This window comes from Necator americanus, chromosome III, assembly GCF_031761385.1.
Source record: "Necator americanus strain Aroian chromosome III, whole genome shotgun sequence".
Classification (NCBI taxonomy): Eukaryota; Metazoa; Nematoda; class Chromadorea; order Rhabditida; family Ancylostomatidae; genus Necator; species Necator americanus.
Window position 1 is genome coordinate 31,364,368 of NC_087373.1, and position 21,797 is coordinate 31,386,164.

Here is a 21,797-nt window from a genome sequence, read left to right on the forward strand (position 1 = left end):
GTCACAAAAATCGAGTTAAAATCTAATTTTAATCTTATTTTTTTAAACTATGGAGTGATTAAATAGCTCTAAAAAGAAGCAGCATTTTATTAATGCGTTTATTTTGAAGAGGATTAGTTATGAAGAAGACAGCGACTGCTTCGGAACCATAATCGTACCCTTACGCGATGATGAGCGAGCACACGCGATGAGACGCGATAGTAAGCGAACACACGCGACAATATGCGAGCACACGCGACAGAACGCGACAATATGCGAGCACACGCGATAGAACGCGACAATATGCGAGCACACGCGACAGAACGCGACAATATGCGAGCACACGTGATGAGACGCGATAATAAGCGAGCACACGCGGTGAGACGCGACAATATGCGAGCACACGCGACAGAACGCGACAATATGCGAGCACACGCGACGAAACGTGTTAACGCTTGTTAATCAGGCAACTACAGTCGAAGATCATTCAGTAATGCTCAGTAAAGTTGTCGGTGTAAGTGTTTTGTGGTCTGATCACCACTAACTTATTTCGTTAAAATGACTACTGCTTTTCTTCATAGTGGTCAATCAACAAATCGTCGAAAATGTCGTTCTGGCACATGTCGAAACTCTGGGATCGTATGATGGATGAATACATGAGAGATATGGCAAGGCATGATCGAGACTTTAAGCCATATTGGCGCGATGCAGACCATTCTATACTTCAAGTGGCAAATGACGCTCATCAGGTGAGATCACAGCTGATCTAAGCATATCTTGCGAATTTTGTAATACGATCGACGCTCTAAATATATTAGTACTATTACTATACTCTACTGTACTCGTTCAATCCTATTGCAATTCCGGTTAGTAATTCCATCGCTTATAACATCTCAGACAGAGTACGGGTAGAATTTCGGGATGTCGGTGCTGGGTTTCGTTGACATGTGACTGCATTAAACAAAAAAGGTTGCGATCCTTAAGGGACAATGTTCGAGAAAATTCTCTACGTTCGATTCGCTAAAAAACAGATCGAAACGCACTGTAGATCGGTGCAAGTACCACACCACGGAACATTGCGTACAAATGCGGGAATCAGAGGCATCATGAGCGTCAAATACTTGGTTTTCCCAACGAAGCAGCGCTTCACATCAACAGATTTGACGGAACGAAACGTCGTAATATGGATATCATTGATGTAAAGAGTCCGTTTGTCGGATAACCTCATCAGTGATCTATTTTTTTTGGTAGGTTTTAATTTCGTGAATCACACGTGTTTAAAATATTGGGTGGACTGCCGAATTGATGTTTCTGGTACTTCTGATCACTCCGCTTACTGGATTTGAACTCTGGCTCTGATGTTGTGGTGTTCCGCTTGGAAACTAGTGAACTATGTCTCCAATTCTACCTATTCTTACCAATAGATATCGGAAATAAGTGAACGCTACCTTTGTTAGTTGATGGTTGAGGCTCATGTCAACCACCATAGTGCACAAAGAAAATATTGCTCTATTTGACGAAAAGGACCTCTGGTGACACCACGTGAACTGTTGCGTTAGCAGCGATGTGACCTAACCTTCACTCAGTCCTGCAGTCCAATTGAAGCTAACAAGGGTCCGTACTACCGTGGATGCAACCATTGTAACTCGGCTGGTTTTGACCCAAATGATACGTATGCAGTCGAATTAAAGGCAGCATACCACGAACCTGGGGTGGTACGGATTTCAGGTGAAGTATCCGTATACGGGGTCGTAGATTATGGAGATGGGGTGGTTCCGCTCATCTCTCCTTGAATTATTGCGAGCAGCCGACCACTGAATGCTGTTTTGTACGATGCCTTCTGTTGCAGCGCGCCACCCTTGCACTCGTAGCGTCCCTTACTGCCTATCCGGGTAGTCCGAATTGATTTTCGACGAAGCGCAGGACGGAGGCCGCGCAAGGGGCGCAGCGTTGCAATAGATAGCGTCGTACAAAACAGCATTCTGGAGGCGGCTGTTTGCAGTGATGCAGGCAGAGATGAGCGGAACTACCCCCGTCTCCATAACACCATACGACACGACACCGTATACGAATACTCCACCTGAAATCCGCACCACCTCAGATTCGTGGTATGCAGCCTTTAAATGACATACGTGTAGTCATGAAAGGCACAATCAGAAACCTAACTTTAACAAAAAAAAAACAACTACTAATCCCATAGTATACGGTAAATTCAAACCTTTCGACTCTGCTATAATTTGTGTCTCAGTATTCATTCTCGAGGTATTAATCCGTAGTGAATCGTCAGAAGTAGTGTGAATTATTGAGAATCTGCCGGAAAAACTTGAGTCATGGGATCTATGTGTGCTTCCTAAATATGATTATGCCATACATTTGCGTCGAAGACGAGGAAATTCTGTTTAGCTTCCGGTAAAAGCATATATAATATAGTACATATAACGAAGTTTTAGACTTTCGGATTTATGCAGATAGGGGTGCAGCCGATGAGCATCCATTATCGTGGATGCTTTGCGAACTGCCTGCGTTCTATCACCTGTAATAAGTGGCATCGTTGGGAACACGTGATGACGCATATTGCATTACTAAAGGAATTTAGCGTCACGTTCGTACTATACCCCAACTCTGTCTACGCCATCCAAACATCGAAAATTCCGTGATGCTCCTAGTACTCGCCTTTCTACATCTCGTGTAATTGCCTCAGGCGATCTTGACATTGCCATGTCTTCTTCGTTTCTTATTTTGTTATTTGCCATGATTTCCGTGCGCTTTTTCCAGGTAGTCAACGATGACAAGAAGTTCGCTGTCTCTCTCGATGTATCCCAGTTCAGACCAGAAGAGCTGAAAGTAAATTTGGATGGAAGAAGATTGACCGTTGAAGGGAAGCAAGAGCGTAAGGATGACCACAGTTTCATAGCTAGGTAAGAGTTTTTTGTACTTTCCTTCCCCTTAGCTTCCGTTGGATCAGAAGAAAGAAGTTCACCATCACGAACTGCTGCAGATCATTTGTTCGCTCTTGGACACTTCCTGATGAGGCAAATGTGGACGCACTTCGAACCGAACTCAACGACAAAGGCCAGCTTACCATTGAAGCACCAAAAACAGGTGGTAGCGGAATGAGGAAAAACATTCCAATTTGTCCTGCGCATCGTCGTTAACGTCGAGAAGGATGTCTTAGGCTTATGCTTGTTGTAGATCCACAATTGCACATACAACTAATAAGACATCCTTCATATTTTAGCTAAAATGGTGTTAGCTGGGGAGGAGTAATAAACGATCATTACATTTGATAAAATTCTTCTTTTTTTTTCTTTGAAAAATCCTTTCTTTCTTCCTTCACGAATACCCTCCTCCGAAGTGCTACAATATCAGTGTTTGTTACTGAATTTTCGATAAAAGGACTCGTTTTCTGATTTCTTTATTCACTCTGCGTCGATGTATTGTGATTAGGAAATGTTTTTATATGCAGAATAATACGTGTCATAGATTCTTTATCAATCTTCTATATGTATTTTTTTACACCTACGCTTATCCACATCCACAGTAATAGTGGTAAGCGGTAACAGTCGAAAAATTCGTGTGCACGAGGAATTTTTTGAAAATATTCCTCCAAATGGTCCAGAAGCTGTACTATGAAGTGAAACATTATTAATACCATCATATAAAAAGAACCAAGAAACAACATTCCCCATGAAACCAAAAAAAAAAACTACGTGTATACAGCAACCCTAGAATATTATTATTTTAAGTATCAGCTTCTATTCTTGTTCTCATAGATTATCCTTATATGATGGATGGGGTAGTCTTTTACCGCAGAAAGTTAAGAAGTCATTACACAGAATTGTTCCCCCATGTCCAGAGTCTTCTAAAGTTATGAGGATTTGCCTGACCACTTAACCCAGACAAAGATGATTTTCAGATCCTGGGTGAAAGGTTTGATTGGGAGAAATGGCTCTCTAGTAAGGAATTTCACGAATTTTATGATGAGCTAGTTTATTAGCTTTAGAGCAGAGCGATGTGGAAGTGGAGGAAAGATGGTTGTAGAGAAACGTAGGATAAGGAGGAAAAAAGCCTGCGCTACTGCTGACGCTACTGAAAGACGGTGATAGTGCACATTGAGCGTGGAGCAACAGTGAGTCAAAACGATGTGTCCCGTGTAATTGAACAAGCAGCTACGCTCGTGGCGAGACCCTCTGCAGAAACTGGGTTGTGGAAGGTCCCATCACGCTGGTTCCGCTTACGCTATAAGTTGGGTCATTATGATCCAGAAGTATCATGGGCTGCATGTACAGTAAGGTCAAAACTACATGAAGCACGGTGCAAGCGGCTGTGCTCGAGGTGCCGTAGTGGGATGTGGTGGTTAGGATCGAGGAAGGACACTTGCTAGCACCATTCTTCGCTGTAGTGTGCGTTGGTCCCACCTCGACTCTAGCCGGCACCGCTTGGAGCGCAGCCGCCAACACAACCGCATTGTGCTTCATGGCACTTTGACCTTTTCTATAACGAATTGAACCCACCCTCCGGCTGCTTCATTGAGCTCGAAGGCATCACCCCACAAATCTGGGGTGCTGCGGGTTTCAGATGAGTTATGCCCACGGAGTCGTAGATCATGGGAACGAGGGTGATTCCGTCCATTTCTTCCTAATTGTTGTAAAAAACGGCCCGGAAGATGCGCCACGTACGCAAGGCTAGCGCGCTCCACTCCACGCTCGGTGTAGAAAATAGCGCCCCGGAACACTCGAAGCCGCATCTTCCGGGCGGTTTTCTACGGCAATTAGGAAGAAATGGACGGAATCACCGTCCTCTCCACAATCTACGATCCCGTATAGGCATAACCCACCTGAAACCCGTACCATCCCAGATTCGTGGGGTGATGCCTTTAATTCGCAAGAGATTATAAAGGATGGAGAGTAAAGTGTCTGGCGTTAATCACCTCGCTTTGCATGCGCCAACGTTTACAATGAATTGCAGAGACGATCAGATGTAGTTTCATAGGTCTGATTTTTTATCCTACGATACAAATCTGGTACCAATTTATCTACCCCAGAAGGATAAAGGGCCCGGTTGGCGCTAGAGCGGTTTTGAACTATGGATCAATCGTGAAGCGAATCAGATAAGAGCGAAACCTCTTACCGCCTGCGTTACGTTCGGCCCTGCAAAAGAATATGCTGTCGGCTTTGTCAATGAATTTTATCTGTTTATTTTTTTCAAATTTAATTCAAGAAATTCTCGTAGTTCTACAAGCATAACTGTATCATGTGATTTTTTTTGTTTATAATTGATATCAAGCAGGTGACACTCATAGAATGAAGGTTAACTTCTCGCTCGAAAGTGTTGTCACCTTGACGAACGGCGATCGAATGACCGAACGAACAATTGCTCGAAATAAAGTTGCAGTTGTTTTAAACAAAGATGAATGAAGCATTGATGGAACCAAAAAAAAAAACTTTGATTGACTTCGCTTTCACTTTTTTCTTCACAAGTTGCGTTTGTGTTTCTGGAAGAATGCGGATATAAACGTTTCTCTACAACTCGCCGTCAGTTGTTTATGGTAAGTTGTGCGTTGCGCACGTGTTGAACGCACGTGTCTCTGATCAGCAGATTTTGACGTACGTGTTGTCGTTAAGCAGGTAGATAGCCAGTGCGTGACTTATTACGAATTACAATGGAGAATAATAAGTTTTGCACCAAAAATCCAGAATAAAGTGTGGATAAATGAAAGAATGGATGAAAATAGCTCAGTATTTTTTCCCTTTGCTCACTCCTAGTGATGTTCCGTTACTGTTACATCGTTGAGAGGGAATGATGCTACAGTGAAGTATTCAGCTTATAAAACACTTTTGTTTTATAAAATTGACGTCAGAGAAAAACTATCCGTTGAAGTCTTTTTTTTATTCTGATAAACAGCTGAGACATGCACATAGATTTTGAGATCTGGCATTTTTCGCATTTTTTACAGAAATGCTTCAAGAAATGAAATTAAATAATAAGTTCTTTTTTTATTGAAATATGATGAGATTTTCCGATTTATGGATTTTTTTCAAATTTATGAATTTTTTCGTGTAGTCACTTTTGCATGAAATGAACTAGTTGGGGTTTCATGTGGTTTCTGTGCAGGGGAACTTCATCTAATTTTGAGTTAACCTGGAGAAATCCTCGAAAACAGATAAATATTTCGAAAATTAGAGTAGATTGTTTAGATATTTCTCCTAATCTGCAATTTATCCCGTTTTGACCATTTCTAAACTTTCTGTACTGAAATATTTGGATTACATGGTATTTCCCGCAACATTCTGAAGCTTTTTCTTGATTTCTCTTATCGAAACAACGGTGGATTTGTATGGTGACATCCTCGAATAGAATGGGATTTTGTCAGAGTTCAAAGCCCCTAGTAACACCTACCAAACTTGAAAAAAAAGCCGTCGTTTAAGCATGAGGATATTTGCCGGACTTACATAGCTTGTCCCTCATTGCTGTCCAGAGCCATCAGTTCCTGGACTTCCCAGTAGTTTCATTGAGCGGAGTGAGCTAGTTTTTTTTTAAAATCTTTTTAGCTTAAAGTTCTATTTCATAATGTTTGGTAATTTTTATTGAGAGAAAATTCTATGTTTCCTCTGTTTTATATATCTAGAATTTTCTGGAATCTCCAAAGAATCAACCAGAGAACGTTCAATGAATGAATAATGCTGAGTTGGCAGCTGGTAATGCTATAATAATGGCGAGAAATACAATTCTCCTAAGAGTTTTAATTTTTTTGAAATTTTCACTGATTCCTTCTGTTCAGGATGACGATGTTTTCCAGACATACGTTCTCATGATACGATCAGAATGACAAACAATGTCTGGATAGAATTTTTTTAGTGGGTGTCAAAGTTGTCCCACCAGTGGCACAGACACGAAAAACTTTGATCTCTTGAAGTTTGTCTGTTGAGGTTAGTGGGGGGCGAATGGTCTCGGATCAGGATGTTGTGGTACTCGAAAATGTTGTTTTCTGGAGTGAGATAGTGCTGCTCTGCGATGTCTGGTCCTTAAACCATTGACGTTCGTTCTACGTGAGACTAACGATAAATCATCAACACTATTTCTTATCAGAGTTCATAGTACTTTATTCAATTTTGGTAAGTGCATAGCCAAAATGACGTCACTTCTGAATTTAGCTTCAGGATTTTTTGGGAGTGTATTTCATTTTAAAAAATACTATCAGTAATGTTTTTCTAGGAACCTCTTCAAACTTTTTATGGTATTGAGGAGCTTATTTCTTTTTTATGTCATGGAAAACACCCATTTTTTCAATGAAAATAGATTCAAAAATTAAATTGGTCTATTGAATAATCGCCAAAAAATTTGGATATGATATAAGAATTCGAAAAGTAACATTTAGTCTTGATGGGCTCACCTATACGGAACCGGTTAGTACAGTCCGATAATGGCTCTCTGTACAATATTTTAGTACGTGTATCACATAAAAAGAAAAAAAAATTGATGGATAAAACTCCTATGTAAACTTTGCTATTCATGTTCGTTTCTGGTTCGAAATAATGATAAAAAGGGACCCAGCCACTGTCCGATAGTCGTAAATGCGGTCATTCATTCCACTTCCTCCAACTGGTTCTTAAAAAGAAAAGAACAAATCTATTTTTGCGCCATTTCAAAGAAGACACGACCACTTAAATTTTTCGAATCCTTTCCTCTTTCGAAACACTCAACAAATACGTTTAAGTGCTTTCCATTTATTTTCCATTTCGAAGTAAACAATGGGCAGTTTGAGTTTGTTTACAACGTTTACCATCTGGAAACCAGCACATCCCAGTTCCTTAATGGTGAATTTTGAAAACAACGCAGTAAAAAGAGTTCACCAACAATGATCCAGTCCCAGGAGTTTTTTTTTCTGAAAATTTTCTAGAAACTTCGATGACCACCTGACAAAACTGGGGAGCTTTGTCAACACAGAATATATAGATATGGAAGAATATGCAACAAATAAAATAATAATAATAAATCAAAATAAGCACTTAACTGCTTATTTTGATTTATTATTATTTTATTTGTTTACTTAGCCATTTATTTATTTTATACACTTACATTTTTTATATACGCATTAATGCTAGACAAATAAGCACAAAAAGCAGAAACATAAACACAAATCTGATGTAAAAATACACATTTAAAAAGCAGAAACTTTGAAATTGCTAGAATCTCTCGAACTCTCAAACTTTGAAATTGCTAGAATCTCAAATGTTAGAAGAATAAAATTTCAAATGTTGAAAGATTTCATGATAATGGCTGCTGATCTTAACTGGTAATTTTTGATGTAAGTTTAGTTCGGATATTTTTTCAATTAAATTTTCCAGTTTTTATTATTTTCTTGAAAAGGTACCTAGATAAATTGCAGTGTGGTTCTAGAAATAGTAAGGGCTAGTTTGGAGGTGGCAGAGTTCAAATTTCTCGACCTTTTCAAGCGATCATAAATTTATCAAAAAAATTTCAGTCTCCATATACTTTTGGTAGGTTTGGTAAAGGCTATAAATATTTCAATTACTTTTTTTTTTATAATAGACTTTATATACCCTAACCATTTACTTATTGAGACATTTTTTCATTTATAAATAAATTCCACCATTCTGCATCTGGTTTGGATATCATAGCCCCCGTATCCAGTAAAAGTTTTCCGCTAGGATAAACGCGTTCTATCGGTCTATCGCCAAAAAAAATGTGCTTGGTTGGATACATTGGCATTCAATAAAAATTTGTTCGCGGGCAAATGCATCACGAAGCGCATCACGCATCGTTTCCAATGTTAAAATTAGTGGAAACACGTCCCAGAAAGTGTATTTTTAGTCATGAAAATGTTTCCAGAGCGAAGTGCAGTTGCACCGAGTTTGCGTCTGCAATACAACTAAATAATTGTTTGGTTTCATTTCTATCGTATTTATGCGACCAAGAACAGACACACTGGATACGGATTCAGGTTCTGGTCGGAGTTGACAGAGAAATTGAGAGGAACTGAAAAGAAGTCGGATTTTTGCACCGGATGCTTGTTAAGCTAACGAGATGAATCAGTCTTATTTTTTTCGGCTGTGAAGTAGCTCCGCATAGGTTCGGCGTCGATCAACGGATGATTCATGGTTGTACCTCTGAATAAATGAACTGAGTCATAGAGTACCACCTCATTTGCTGTCATTAGAAGAAGTTAAAGTGTTGCTCAGTTCATGAATAATATTTGTTTTACTATTTATTTAATATTATATTTATATTATTTTTTATTTAATATTATAATATTTATGAATATTTCAAAATATTCTATTCAAAATGATGAGATGTTTAGAAATATCCTAGAAAGAAACACAAAAATAACGAAATACGAAATATGCAATGTGGAAATATTCGATGTCAGGATCACATGATATTTGATTTAATTTCTAAAAAAAAAATGAACTTTCAACACATTACTCTACCAGTAACTTGTAACAACCCGTAAGAGAAAATTAAAAAGGGTTTATCTAAGAGGAAACTGATCAAAAACATGTGAACCCACATGGTGAAAAGAATTAAAATCAACTCTTAGTTTTGGTGCTATCAAAGAAACCAATACACGGGAATCTTCTTATCAAGTCAGAATTACTCACTAGTAGAATATTGGAGAGAAATCTTAGAAGAAAGGAAATTTGAAATGTTGGAATTTTATCAAAGCGAACATCATTTAAACGAAATTTATCGGAAATGTTGTGAGAAAAAAATCTCGAAGGTATAGTACGGCTTCAAGTTTTTGTCTTCTTATTTCCACCAAATGACTCTCTGGAGTTGACAAAAAGTTGTGTGACACTTTTTGGAGTCTGGTTAGAAACCTTTATATGCTACTGTGCTTTCACTACATATCTTCTTCACTACAGCTCTACCTTTCTTCCTTTATCCATCCGGGATTAACAACGAAGAAGCGGAAGGAGACGGTGATATTCAGGTAGAAAAGCGTTCTGTTGCTGTTATTTTCCTGTAGTTTCTCCCTTTTTTCTTTCGTGATTATCATCTCTATTTTTTTTACTTCAGAGTTCGCTTTTAGATGCTTTTCACTGCCGTCCTTCGCAGCTGTTCCCCGTTCGTCAGGTTGCTCGCGTTGTACCAGGTAGTTGCTGGGCACTGGGCTCATCATCAGCTGGTTCATTTGTCACGCGATTGGTCTCGTCACAGTTCAATGTCCAGTACTCAGTGAGTGCAATCCTATGACCGCCTTCAAAGTACTCCAAACTATGCCGTGGATCATCGATTGTTGTTTCAACGCTTGTTTATCAACTGGAAACCACAACAAAAATTCTTCTAAATTAACAACCATGTCTCGAAAAAAACGTTTCTGTCAACTGTCGTAATTTTTATCGCCAGCTAATTGCAGAAAAATGCAGATTGGTACAGAAATATGGAACTTAGACGGTTAAGACAAGTATAAAAAGTTTCTCAAAAATATTGTATTTAATGTAGAACTGAATTAAATGTAAGACATATTTTCTTTTGCACTTTTTAAAGATAAATCAAAGTAAAGTACGACATTAATAAATTTTTGATCACCAAAATTTATTCTGAGCTTCAGAAATTTATTTTCCTTTCTCCTTAAGCACAAATGTATTTCTTATGGAAATAGCAACAACGGTCTGTTACATACTCGGAACCTTGGAACAGTTCGAATGATCAAAGAAAATTATCCAAATTTTTGGAGACGGAATTTTTGGTACTCAGTTGGGATAACATAAGTTTTTGTAGATGTTCAGATAAAAATAAATGAGATCTATAAAGATTTTCTATGAAAAATTACAAAATCGAGTCATCGATGTAGGGGACAAATAGGAAAAAAGTGTGAAGAAGACGCTGTTTTTTCTTGCTACATAAATATTTGCATCCAACCATTCATCTTTATTTTGTTACTAGTTTCATCTGTATTTTGGTACTTTTTACTCTCTCTATTGATTTTTCAAAATTCTGTTAACAAGGACAGATCGATACTGCTAATTATCCGCTATCAATTATGTTTCTGGTTCATTGCAGAGGAATCAAAGCGCTAGTGAAAGGAATGATCGCGCCATCCTTACCTTATGTTGATTCGAAGAACCGCGACGCTTTCGGCGCAACTCATGCATTTCATCTGTGCGACAGAAAGTCTCGTTTTGCTTTCGTGAACGTAATCTTTCTCCTCTCATTTTTATAAAAATTTTATTTATTTGAAAGAACTATTTATCTATTCTCTAGTCTGTTTATATCATAAGAATCCTGTTCTTTTTTTTCATTTGTTTGATTTGTGTCATACGGAGCAGTGAATGCAATCGTGGATGATCGAAACCAAAATAATCGCGAATTTCTGCAGTTGCAAACTGAGTGCAGCCGTGTTGTTGACTCTGCTTTCATCCGGCATAATGTCGAAATGTGCACGTGAAGTGAACTTTGTAGAGTTCGTTTCGAGTGTTAGTATCGATTCCCGTAAGGTGTATCTACTCACAAAATTAGCAAATTTATGATTTGGCAAATTTAAGTGAATAAATTAATTTGATCTAAAAATGGCTAAACAAGCTGATTTCCGCCCCTAAACCCTTATGTCCTCCACAATTCAAGAATTGGTTAGTGATTTTCTTCGAGAAATTTTCTAGATTGATTAAGAATAATTTTGGGTTCAGACCCAACATCCTAATTTTTTTTCCAGCTTGTAAAAAAAACTATTAAAACAATCAACATTTCATGTCCATTTATGCTTATTACCATTAATTATAGAAGTATATTAATATTCCTGCTACCCATTGAAATTACTATAGCTTCTGAATTCAATGATTCGTTTCGAGAAGCCCTCACTCTTTTCCTCGCTTTTTTTTTATTGGAAAAGTACCTTTGCGTATCTTCCTTTGTATGATTCAAATCACGAACAAAACCGAACATCAGACAAAATCAATAGTTCCCGAGTCAATAAAAATGAAATCGCGTTGTAGTATACACGTCCAAAAAATTAGCGAAGTGCCCCTTTACAAGCCCACATGAGAAAATATTGCACAAAAGTTGAGAAATTTATAGTCTGCATTTAGAGCACATGTGCTGCACTTCGACAAATCATCCGTCTTTCCGTCTAATCTCGGCTTAGCAGTGCATGTTCTATGGATCCACAAAGTTGGCACTGAAATCTTAGGCTTCGAGTACAGTTCTGTGGAAGGTATAGTCAGATCAAAAAGATATGAAACACGAGTGTAGTTGCAGTGCATTTGCGTACACACTCGAAACGCCACTGCGGAGGCAGCAGTTGGGACCGTCGCAAACTGCAGCGATAGATGGTGCCAGCAAATATTTCACTACGCTCCTAGCCGCTATGCTTCACCGAAGCGCCTAGTGAGAAGCCGCGTACGCAATTGCGGACTTCCTTCATGTCGTATTGACCTTACTACAACTTTGCTCCGGGGAAAAGGAGGAGAGCCACTCTGAAAGGTGGACATATTGGCCACCTATATTGGAGTCAAAAATGTCACGCAGCCGCTTACGCAACTGCACCGTGCTTCTTGTCGTTTTGACTTGATTACAAGTGGATTTCTTGAGGACTGAGCCACTAAACAAGGTTAATTGATCGAGTGATTACGTTAACTAGCATAATTACCTTAGCTGCCCAGTGATCATTTTTGTCAAAATTCGTCCTAATGGTTTTCTAAATCTTTCGCTGGAAGCCTAACGGTTAAGGAAATAGTTGAAAATTCGTTGTATCTTCTTATTAGTTTGAAGTTGGTATGAAATATCTTCGAAAATTGCCGTATATAAGGTTGAATCAATGTTAAATCCGCCAATCATTTGCATAAAGCAAAAATAGGATGCTGGTGACTTGCTGACTCTTCGTGATTTCACTCTGATTACTATTTCCCCGGAACCTGCATCGATGTCCAAGAAAAAATTTGACAAATGGATTGTTGAGGGCGGGTTGAAGATAGTGGAAGTTCGAATGCTAAAAACGCTGTTCTAGGGTAGTTATGGTAATTAACGTAATAACTTAATCATCCAACAGTGATTTGTGTTTCAGGCCTCAAGAAACCTGCTTGTGTACCGTTCTCGACCACATTTTGGGGTGTCCGGCGCAGCTCCCTCTTCCACCTTTGTTTTTTTTTTTTCCTTTGTTGTCTCTTAGGTTTCAATTTAGTAGGAGATGTTGCAGTCATTATAAGAGGTTCAGACAGCTGGAACTTTCATTTTCCGTGAGATTTAGCATTTTCAAAGGGAGATTTGCGGAATTTTCTCCAGCCTTAAATGGTCTTTCCTTCTCTAAGAAGCAGATATTCACGTTCAGTTGACTCTAGTCTACTAGGGTCAATTATTGCCGTTGAAAGGAAATAGGCTGCCATGTTCGTAAGCAATTATCGTCATCGAGTGCAAATAAGATCTTTTTTTCGAGTAGTTTGAAATTGTGCTTCGTGGAGTTCTAGTCATACTTAGCTTATCACTGCTGCACTTTGAGAGAGCGGAAGGAGAGAGTTTGATTTCTAGGAGTTTCCTCGCTGATAAGTTTCTTATCGTTTCTGAGAATTCTTTCATTTAAGTAGGTTCCTATCTCGTAATTTTGCCTTCGATATCTCAAGACAGAAAAACAATAACTATAACTATAACTCACACGCAGTAGTGCCATTTATAGTCAAAAAGTGCTCACTCTAGTCAAAAAGTGACAGATGGTAGCAGCGTGTGTGAATGGTACTAAAACTTTCGCAGCTCATAAACGTTCGAGTTAAAGCAATGAATGATCCCATTTAAATGAAGGACCCATTTATAGTTGGCGCCGAATGTGTTTGACCGGATGATCGCGTTCCAATATCGATTGGAACAGTGGGAAGAGAAGAGGAAGTATGTGTGTGAATAAAATAGAGAAATAGATGCAGTGCGGCGGACACGTCGTGCTGTCCGATAGGACATGTTTTACTTCCACTACGTATCAATACATTAACGTACAACTGTAACTCCTATTTCTATTGTTGTGTTTTTGTTTTCTGGATGCACTACTTGTACTTAGTGTTTTTTTTAAAGTAATATTACTATTGCTGAATTTGACCTCAAGAGCATCGGGGAACAGTGAGAAATAAGAATTTGTGCAAAAAGATCGCCAAATATGTAGAAGTTGAAATAGCCAGAATCTGCTGACTCGCAACAAACATACATAGATTTCTTTGAGGCAGCTGGTGAAGTTGATCGATTATTATGGTCTAAATAGCTCGTTAATCTATGCATTTGCATTAAAGTTGACAACAAATCATCTCTTCGAACGTGTAACGAAAACGAACTGATGTCTGGTGTAATTGCTTAAGCGGCTGCGCTCGAAAAGACGCGGTAGGACCCTCGCTGATCTCTGCAGTTTTTTTTGCAGCTAGCCAAGGTCCCACCTCAGTCACAACCGCATACGCATGTGCACCAGGCTTAGGAGCCGTTTTGACCTGACTGTGCAGATGGTGCACATTCTTCAAAAATAGGAAAGGCAAGCAAGGCTTGTTGTTATCTTTTCGACGGGTTAAAATGAGCAGTCACTACTGATTCGATTTTCAAAAGTTGCTGGTCAAAATGAAAGTTTTCAAACCAACCATAGTTCGATTTTTAATCTCGATCTGAGTTCACTCCGATTTTTCATTCAGAGCAATCTCAGCTATTGGGGATTAAACATGACAGAAACGGGAAACGACGATGAAACTCAGAGGAGATTTTCCGTGAGGTTTGCTGATAATGGGTGTATATCGACTACTACCAATTTTCTTTGCTTTTTTTTTCGACACTTTTTTTTCAAATCTCTGACTGTGTAGTGTTGCTTCTCTCTTCGGCGTTTATTTGGGAATGAAAAAATTCTGGAAACCTGAGAACCAGTGTGTCTATTGGGGACATGGAATAGCGACTTTGAAGCTAACCAAAGTTTCCAAAGTTGACTCCAATATGTTCACGACTTTTTGTATTATCGTGGGAGAAGAAAAGGAGATGAATGCATTTGTTTTTACCTTTTAGAAGAAAGCCTCAAGTTCTACCTGATTTCTCGGGTCTTCGATCAAATTTCTATACATGTCACAGTACTTTGTAACTCTTTTCTAGAGTAGTGATTGTGATTCAACCTCGTTAAAGGACGTTAGTCAGCTGAGAAGTTCAGCTGAGGTCAACGGAGCACCTTCATTCGCCAGCACTTGCGGTTGCTCACATGACCGACCCCGCCACAATGAGGGCGTGGTCCACGATCCGTTGACTCCGTTCCTCAGTCTCAGTGATGATGATCTCCCAAGATATCCGCTTCACTGGAGAACAGCAACAACAGCTACAGGTGAGTCATTCATCCCTCTCCGCCTTGTATCTTTTATGCATTTCATTCCTTATTTTCTTTTAAAATTCTTTACAAACTTGGATTTCTGCCTCGAAAATTACTAATCATTTGAATCGCACTTATTCCTTAGTTCTGAGATTAGGAGATAGGGATTTAGTTTGTCTCAGAATCGTATTGCTAAGGAATAAGAATCAAAAGTTATTCTCATAGTCTTCGTGATCCGTCTCGAACGACATTTCATAACTTGACATTTGTTTTCTTGCGATGTCTCTTCGCTAGCGGAACAAACACCTATCATTGATATTTTTGAAGATTTCTTCGTTATTTTTTTTTTGTTAAATGTAGATCAGCTCACATTTTCTGTAGGGTTCTTATTTATTTCAAACAAGATGAAACCAAATGAAACAAAAGATTGGAGTCATCTTTCCGCTTAAGTGCACTTTTTGAGACGCACGCATATTTCCCAAGATAAGAGCTCGGAAGTGTTTTTTTTTTAGTAAAAAAAAAGAGCATTGTAACTTTGCTACTAGAAAAATAGCACATACATTGCAGCTGTGAAGTTCGAGTTAGAGCACTCTTAGACTCCATTGGTATCCAAAGACTCTGACAAAAATCACATCTGTTCGGTTACTCTACTCAACTCACAAGACTTTATCTTGGATCACTTGAAAGTTTCTATTGAATACTGTAGTAGATCCGTGAAGTTTAAAACGATTATTCCCATCTCTGCTTAAGGAATTTTTAGGGTAACCTCAGCTGAAATTATTTGATGTTAGCAACGTAAATCCTTTTCTCCTTCGATCTTTGGTGTTACATCTCAATTTTCTAATTTATTTTCTAAATTAAATGTTAAATGCATTGATATTGTCAAATTCATTGATTCCCCTTTCTAAACAGATTTACTTTTTTTTTACAAAGATTTTGCACTACCTATTTTTGAAGAGAAGGTTAACTGTTGTCTATTAGTATTTCCGCCACACTTTTCGCGCTAATTTCTCCCTTTAAACCGTAAAGGTCTTATTTTTGAAAGCGAAAAAACACGATGATTCTCCAGTGTTGCGGAAATTATGAGAAAGTTTCGAGTGAATTGGATTTTGTTGCTCGCTGACCTTATCCGGCTTTTCGATCTCCGATCTCTTCGTCGCGAATGAGACAGTCAGTGCCGGCACTCGAGACGTTCGTTTTCACAACAGCTCTGTTGTGGTCAACATATGAACAACGGCGACGACCCCACACGACGCAACTGCGGTGGTCGCGACGAGATTAACGCGCGCGTCACCAGGAATGAGCTCTTCGTCGCCGACTGTCAATAGTGATCAGCTGTTTCGCTGTTCTTTCTGGATTGCACCCGTGGAAAACGCGCAGAATGAGAAATGAGGGGTACGAAGAGGTATGCTGCACTTCGAACACTCTCATCGAGAAAGTTCTTGAGGACTCCATCGTTGGAAGAAATCAGTGCAAGAATGTTCAGTGATTTGTTGTTTAATTGGAGAGAGTGCATGGAGAATACGCGAGAAATCCATGAGAAAAGAAATAACTCTCCGGTCGAAAAGTGTTGATGGTCTCTGAGCGAGAAATTTAGAGCTTCACTTCGAAGTTCTCGATGACCGCAATGCAATCACGTGCGTCTCATAATTGCTGCTACCTATGATTTACTGCTAGCCTTTAAAAAATATAGAATTAATTTGGAAAATTCTGCGGTGGTTCTTATTAATTCTACAACTTTTCAGCGACAGCTAGCTGACAAAATCACCAACTATGCGTCAATCGATGAAATCCGAACTTTGCTCATCTGCGGAGCTCAGGTACGATCTCGTTGCATTTGCTATAGAATTGGAAAAAAAGTGTTGCTTTCGTAGAGGTAATGGGCTAGGGATAAATGCTGATGCGATTCGAGTGTGAGTGCTGATTCAGAATTGTTCCTTTAATCATTGTTGTTCTGCTACTGTATTGTAACTAGCACCAACTTGTGATTTGCTTATAGGGATTATGGGATGCATTTCCTTGCGCTCACCTAAAAATCCCTCTTTATGAAGTTCGCTCGTGCACTCTCTGAAAAGTCGCAAATTTCTAGTTCTTTGTTCACTTTTTGGAAGAAATCTTGATAAAAGAACTTCGTAGAACGCTTCAAGATACCGCCTACTTGTTTTTATAGTTTTGTTTGCATTTCAGCCGGATGGAGAGGTCACCCATGGACTAACTCCGTTGCATTACGCTTGCTTCATAAATAACGTCGGTGCTGCGAAACTTCTTCTCACTAAAGGAGCTAAGGTACTTTGATGTTTATGGAAAATAGCCACACTTACGCCTTTTTTTCTTTCTTTTTTCTCGCAGTACTTTTTTCTGTTTTGGAACATTTTTGCCAAAACCTCGTTAAAAGAACATTCGCCGGGTTGAGTGCTTCGTAAAAACTTCCAATTCCCATTAATTTTCCCTTTCTTTCAACTTCCATTTTGTCGATATGAATTCAACAAGCTCTCCTAATTTCCGGCGTGGTGTTATTAAAAGACACTCCACGCTGATAAATGAGCACTTCAAAACACAAACTAATCGCTTCGAATGTAAACTGTTCCACTAGTCTCTTTCCGCATTCAGTTGACGTTTTCTCATGATTTGTGTCTGCTTCAAGTATGGGGACATGTTTGTCTACGAAAACACCGACTTCCGGTGTAGTCCTTTTAAAAGACGGTGCTGACTGATAAGTGAAGATGTCAAAACAGAAAGAAAGCACAACTGTACCATGACTTCTTATTTGAACTTAGTTGACGTTTCGTTGTGGATGGCGTCAGCTTCTAACATGGACAGATGCTTCTTTAGTGAAACGTATGATATCAGTGAACTTTCAGTGTTCATCAATGCTCAGAACGTGTTAGAATTCCGCTCATGCTATGAATTCTCCATTTTATACTGATATTTTGGACCAAATTGATCCTTATATTTTTATCTCTCATCCTCTGGGTTATCGATAGTGTTGCGAATATTGAGAAGTAGACCGAGAGACATTATCTATGCTGTCGTTTTCAACTCTTTTTAGATAACATTTTGCGATTTAAACATGTTTACATCTCACACATACTGAGATAGCTAAAACGCCAAGAACGGTTTCTGCACTCTTATCTCTTTCCAATTCAGGTTGACGCTGTGGACGAAGTGGGTTGTTCTGCACTTCATCTTTGCGCCGAGCACGGTTATTACAGAATGATCAAGTTATTGCTTCAGGTAGGCAGATTTCTTGGCACTTGAGGTATTTTCTTATGCATGTTATCCAAATGTTAATGTTTACATCTCATAGCTTTCAGTACACTCATGTTGTACATCAGTATGAAACACCAGTTATGGAGACAAATGGTAAATACCCAAGCCGTGAAAACATCGATGAACCTCTCCGTTTGGCTATCAAGGTTAGTCTTCATGTACCTAAGAATTTCACATTTTTGGGCATGACTAACGCAGCAGAATGGTTGCGACAGTAGTTTCCCGTTTTACTGCTGAATAGTAGTTTTGTTCAGAATGGTCATTATGAATGTGCGAAGCTTCTGCTAGAGAATGGTGCCAACCCAAATGCCATCTATTTTGATGGGCCAGAGATCACAAATGTCAGCCCTCTCGATACCAACTTCATCGAACTTCTGGTTAGTTCTTTGGAGCATTTGTTGTTGTCGTTGTTGTATTAACTAAGAATGGTTTTCATTGTCGCTCTGCTTTGTTTCAGCTCGAATACGGGGCTGATCCAAATGTCTTTGATCGGAAAGGTCTTACACCAATAATGAAGGCATGTAGACTGAAGGAAAATGGAATTGAGGCGATCAGGTATGGTTTGAAAAACGTCTTTTTTCTTCTTTTTTTTCATCTTTATCAAGGAACTTTTTCGCTTTCTCACACGTCCCACTTTCCGACTTTCGAAAAGAGCTTTATTTTCTAGAATATTGCACAAGTATGGTGGAGACGTTAATGCACAAGCTGATGCTCGCCAAGATATGCGGACTCCAATGCATTATGCATTGCTTAGCGGAAGTGCTGAATTAGTGAAGTTTTTAATTGGAGTAAGTTCTCATCTCTCTAAATATTTACTTTCCTGAGTTTCATATTTTCTATTCCACATCACTGGTGTCTATTTTTACTTTTCTACCCCTCAAATACATTTTCTGCTTCGAAAGACAGTTAATTTCAGTTGGGAGCGAAAGTCAACATGCCGAAAGATTACAATAAACCATCCATAATTGATATTGGAGTACTTAAAGATGATCCAGAACTTCTAAAGGTGAGAGATACCCGATATACCCCCAAATGTTGATTTTTTCAGCTGGCTCAAAAACCCTCTTTTGCAAATCAAAATTTTCCGAAATTACTATATTTGGGCCTTAGATATTCCTAGCAGTTTTCGTTTCCTGTGTTACTTATTAATAACGCCCTTGTATTTAGATTATCATCGATGCTGGAGCTGATGTGAATGCTGTGCATACATACATAGGTTCTGCATTGCATCTAGCCGCCTGTTCAGGTAGTAGTTGTGCCCTTTCGCAGAAATTCATTCGTCATTATTGCTTTTGCGTTTCAGTCCTTGAACATCAGTACGAAATACTTCGTCTCCTTCTCGAAGCTGGTGCTGATCCAAACATCCAGCATAAGTTCCCTGATGGATCACAGCTGAAAAGTCCTTTTGTGGAGTATTTCCGCTCTCGAGATGTGGTGAGAACATTTACGCATTCTCCTCGCCTACATTTATTATTATCGACTTGCTTGAAGATGCTTCTTGAACCGCCTGTAGAATCTCTATACGTAGTTATTGATTAGTATTTATAACGATGCCAACAATTTTAATCGTTTCTAGGTTGATCCTCGTGTTGTTCATCTTCTTCTGGCCTATGGAGGGAAAGTTGTGATGCGTAGTCCAATTAGTGACACTAGAGGACAGCTGAGGAACGTCTTGCGACTGGCAGCTACCCGAGACCAGCCGCAGGTGATTTCGTTAGAATTGTTATTAGTTTGTTAGATAACACGTAATGCGGTTAATGCCTGATATTTAGTTCCAGGTTCTGAGTTCCATGCTCGAGCTTGGAGAAGAATTTGACGTCGGTGCAATTGTTCGCCTACCTCTACCATTGGCACTCAAAGGAAACATTTTGGAACGGGCAAAGTGAGTTTCTGTGTCACATGTTTTGAAATGGATTTGCTTCATTCCTCAGCAAAAAGGACTAGAAAATATCATCAACATTTCTCTCACAGGAACCCAGCCTCGCTGCAGCAAATCTGTCGCCTCAAGTTACGTTCCAGGATTGCGCCCTTTCGGCCAGACACCGTATCCCGCCTTCCTATTCCTGCTCACATGAAAGACTACGTTCTTGGCAGATCTCACTAGCCGCGGATCTTTGTGTGCAGCTTTTTTGTTGTTGAATGGGATGCTCAGCAGGCTAATTCACTCCATAACATGTACAAAATTCATCTTTCTTCACAAATTTCGTTTCATGTTATTCACTTTACCACCCTATATTTGTTTGATATTTGTCATATGATTATTCTCAAGAACTCACTGGGTTTCTCGCACTGCGTTCTTTCACCAAACGAGTATGCATTTTCGTCACAATTGCCCTCTACTTTCAGTTGATTTTTCTTTCAAAAACTAACACAAACGTCTATGAAACGATTAGAATTGCCATCTTCTAGTATCCTTGCTCAAACTTCAACGCCTTTCACCCAGTGGTTATTGTCCTCGGGTAGATTTGAAAATCATACCTCACTTGCGAGAAAAGCCATTTAATAATACTAGTCTTCTTATTTCATTCATTTGTAATTAAAAACGTATTTATTTGGCTACTGTATAGTACTGCGACATAAATGATATTTTTGAATGTTTATTTTGTAGAAACCATACGGCAGTTCCTCACAGAAAATATTTCTAAGTACAGAAATTCTTGGGCAAAAAGGAACTGTCGTGTAGCACCTCGTCAGAACCCATACTCTCACGGGTGAAATGCTTAGAGCGAACATAGAAGCAGCAAACATATATCTCTAATGATGCACTCCCGGTCGTGGTCGAGTGAAGTTCAGGAAGTCGCTGTGTCCAGACTGCTTCCATGCACCGGTTGTTGCATTGCAGCACACAGGCATCAGAGGGCGCCCCCTCGTCAGCGTTGAAAACTACACAACCCACTGCGGTGATGCTGATGAAAAAAGTACTGAAGTTGAACAATAGCTGTGAGGAACGAATACAGTAACCTAGTGATAGAATTTGTCTCGACAGGCGCCATAGGTACGATTGCGCGATCGCGGAGGACTCAAACTCTGAATGGTAAGTGCTCATTTATGAAAACTACTGTAAACTGTAACAAGGATGCCTTTCATGAACTCAACATACTGATGTCCATAATACCCTGTCAGCAGACGGTCATTGTTGAAAGCAAACGCAGTAATGAGTCTCGACTGACAATCCAATGTGCTTGGAAACTGATCCTGCGAAGCATGGTGTAACCCCGCGAAGCAAATCCCGGAAAACGGTAACGTCGAGTAGACCTTTGCGAGCAATGGAGTCTCATCA

The 21,797-nt window shown here is 39.3% G+C and overlaps 2 protein-coding genes across 6 annotated transcripts; one reads left to right on the top strand and one right to left on the bottom strand.

Annotated features, from left to right (window-relative positions):
* Positions 1-222: 222 nt before the first annotated feature.
* On the top strand, positions 223-21,657 carry RB195_011564 (uncharacterized protein; the record flags this gene model as incomplete). 5 transcript variants are annotated; one of them, XM_064193033.1, is made up of 26 exons in its annotated part: positions 223-357; positions 446-493; positions 561-728; positions 2,755-2,897; positions 2,978-3,081; positions 9,867-9,934; positions 10,021-10,179; positions 14,595-14,666; positions 15,070-15,133; positions 15,201-15,262; positions 16,993-17,067; positions 17,435-17,533; positions 18,395-18,481; positions 18,562-18,663; positions 18,772-18,894; positions 18,975-19,072; positions 19,185-19,305; positions 19,434-19,523; positions 19,685-19,763; positions 19,821-19,951; positions 20,094-20,222; positions 20,290-20,399; positions 20,489-20,600; positions 21,360-21,435; positions 21,504-21,551; positions 21,641-21,657. In XM_064193033.1, the coding sequence occupies 26 exons, from the start codon at positions 223-225 to the stop codon at positions 21,655-21,657; spliced, it is 2,520 nt and encodes an 839-aa protein (XP_064050614.1). The 5 variants fall into 5 exon arrangements, with proteins under 5 accessions (XP_064050614.1, XP_064050615.1, XP_064050616.1 ...); XM_064193034.1 differs by having other exon boundaries at positions 20,296-20,399; XM_064193035.1 differs by lacking the exons at positions 223-357; positions 446-493; positions 561-728; ... (5 more) ...; positions 15,070-15,133; positions 15,201-15,262 and adding an exon at positions 16,629-16,652 and having other exon boundaries at positions 20,296-20,399.
* RB195_011565 (uncharacterized protein) lies at positions 9,020-10,123 on the bottom strand (the record flags this gene model as incomplete). The annotated part of the gene is made up of 2 exons (XM_064193036.1): positions 9,020-9,110; positions 9,873-10,123. 2 exons carry the CDS (start codon positions 10,121-10,123, stop codon positions 9,020-9,022), a joined length of 342 nt encoding a protein of 113 aa, XP_064050617.1.
* Positions 21,658-21,797: the final 140 nt, after the last annotated feature.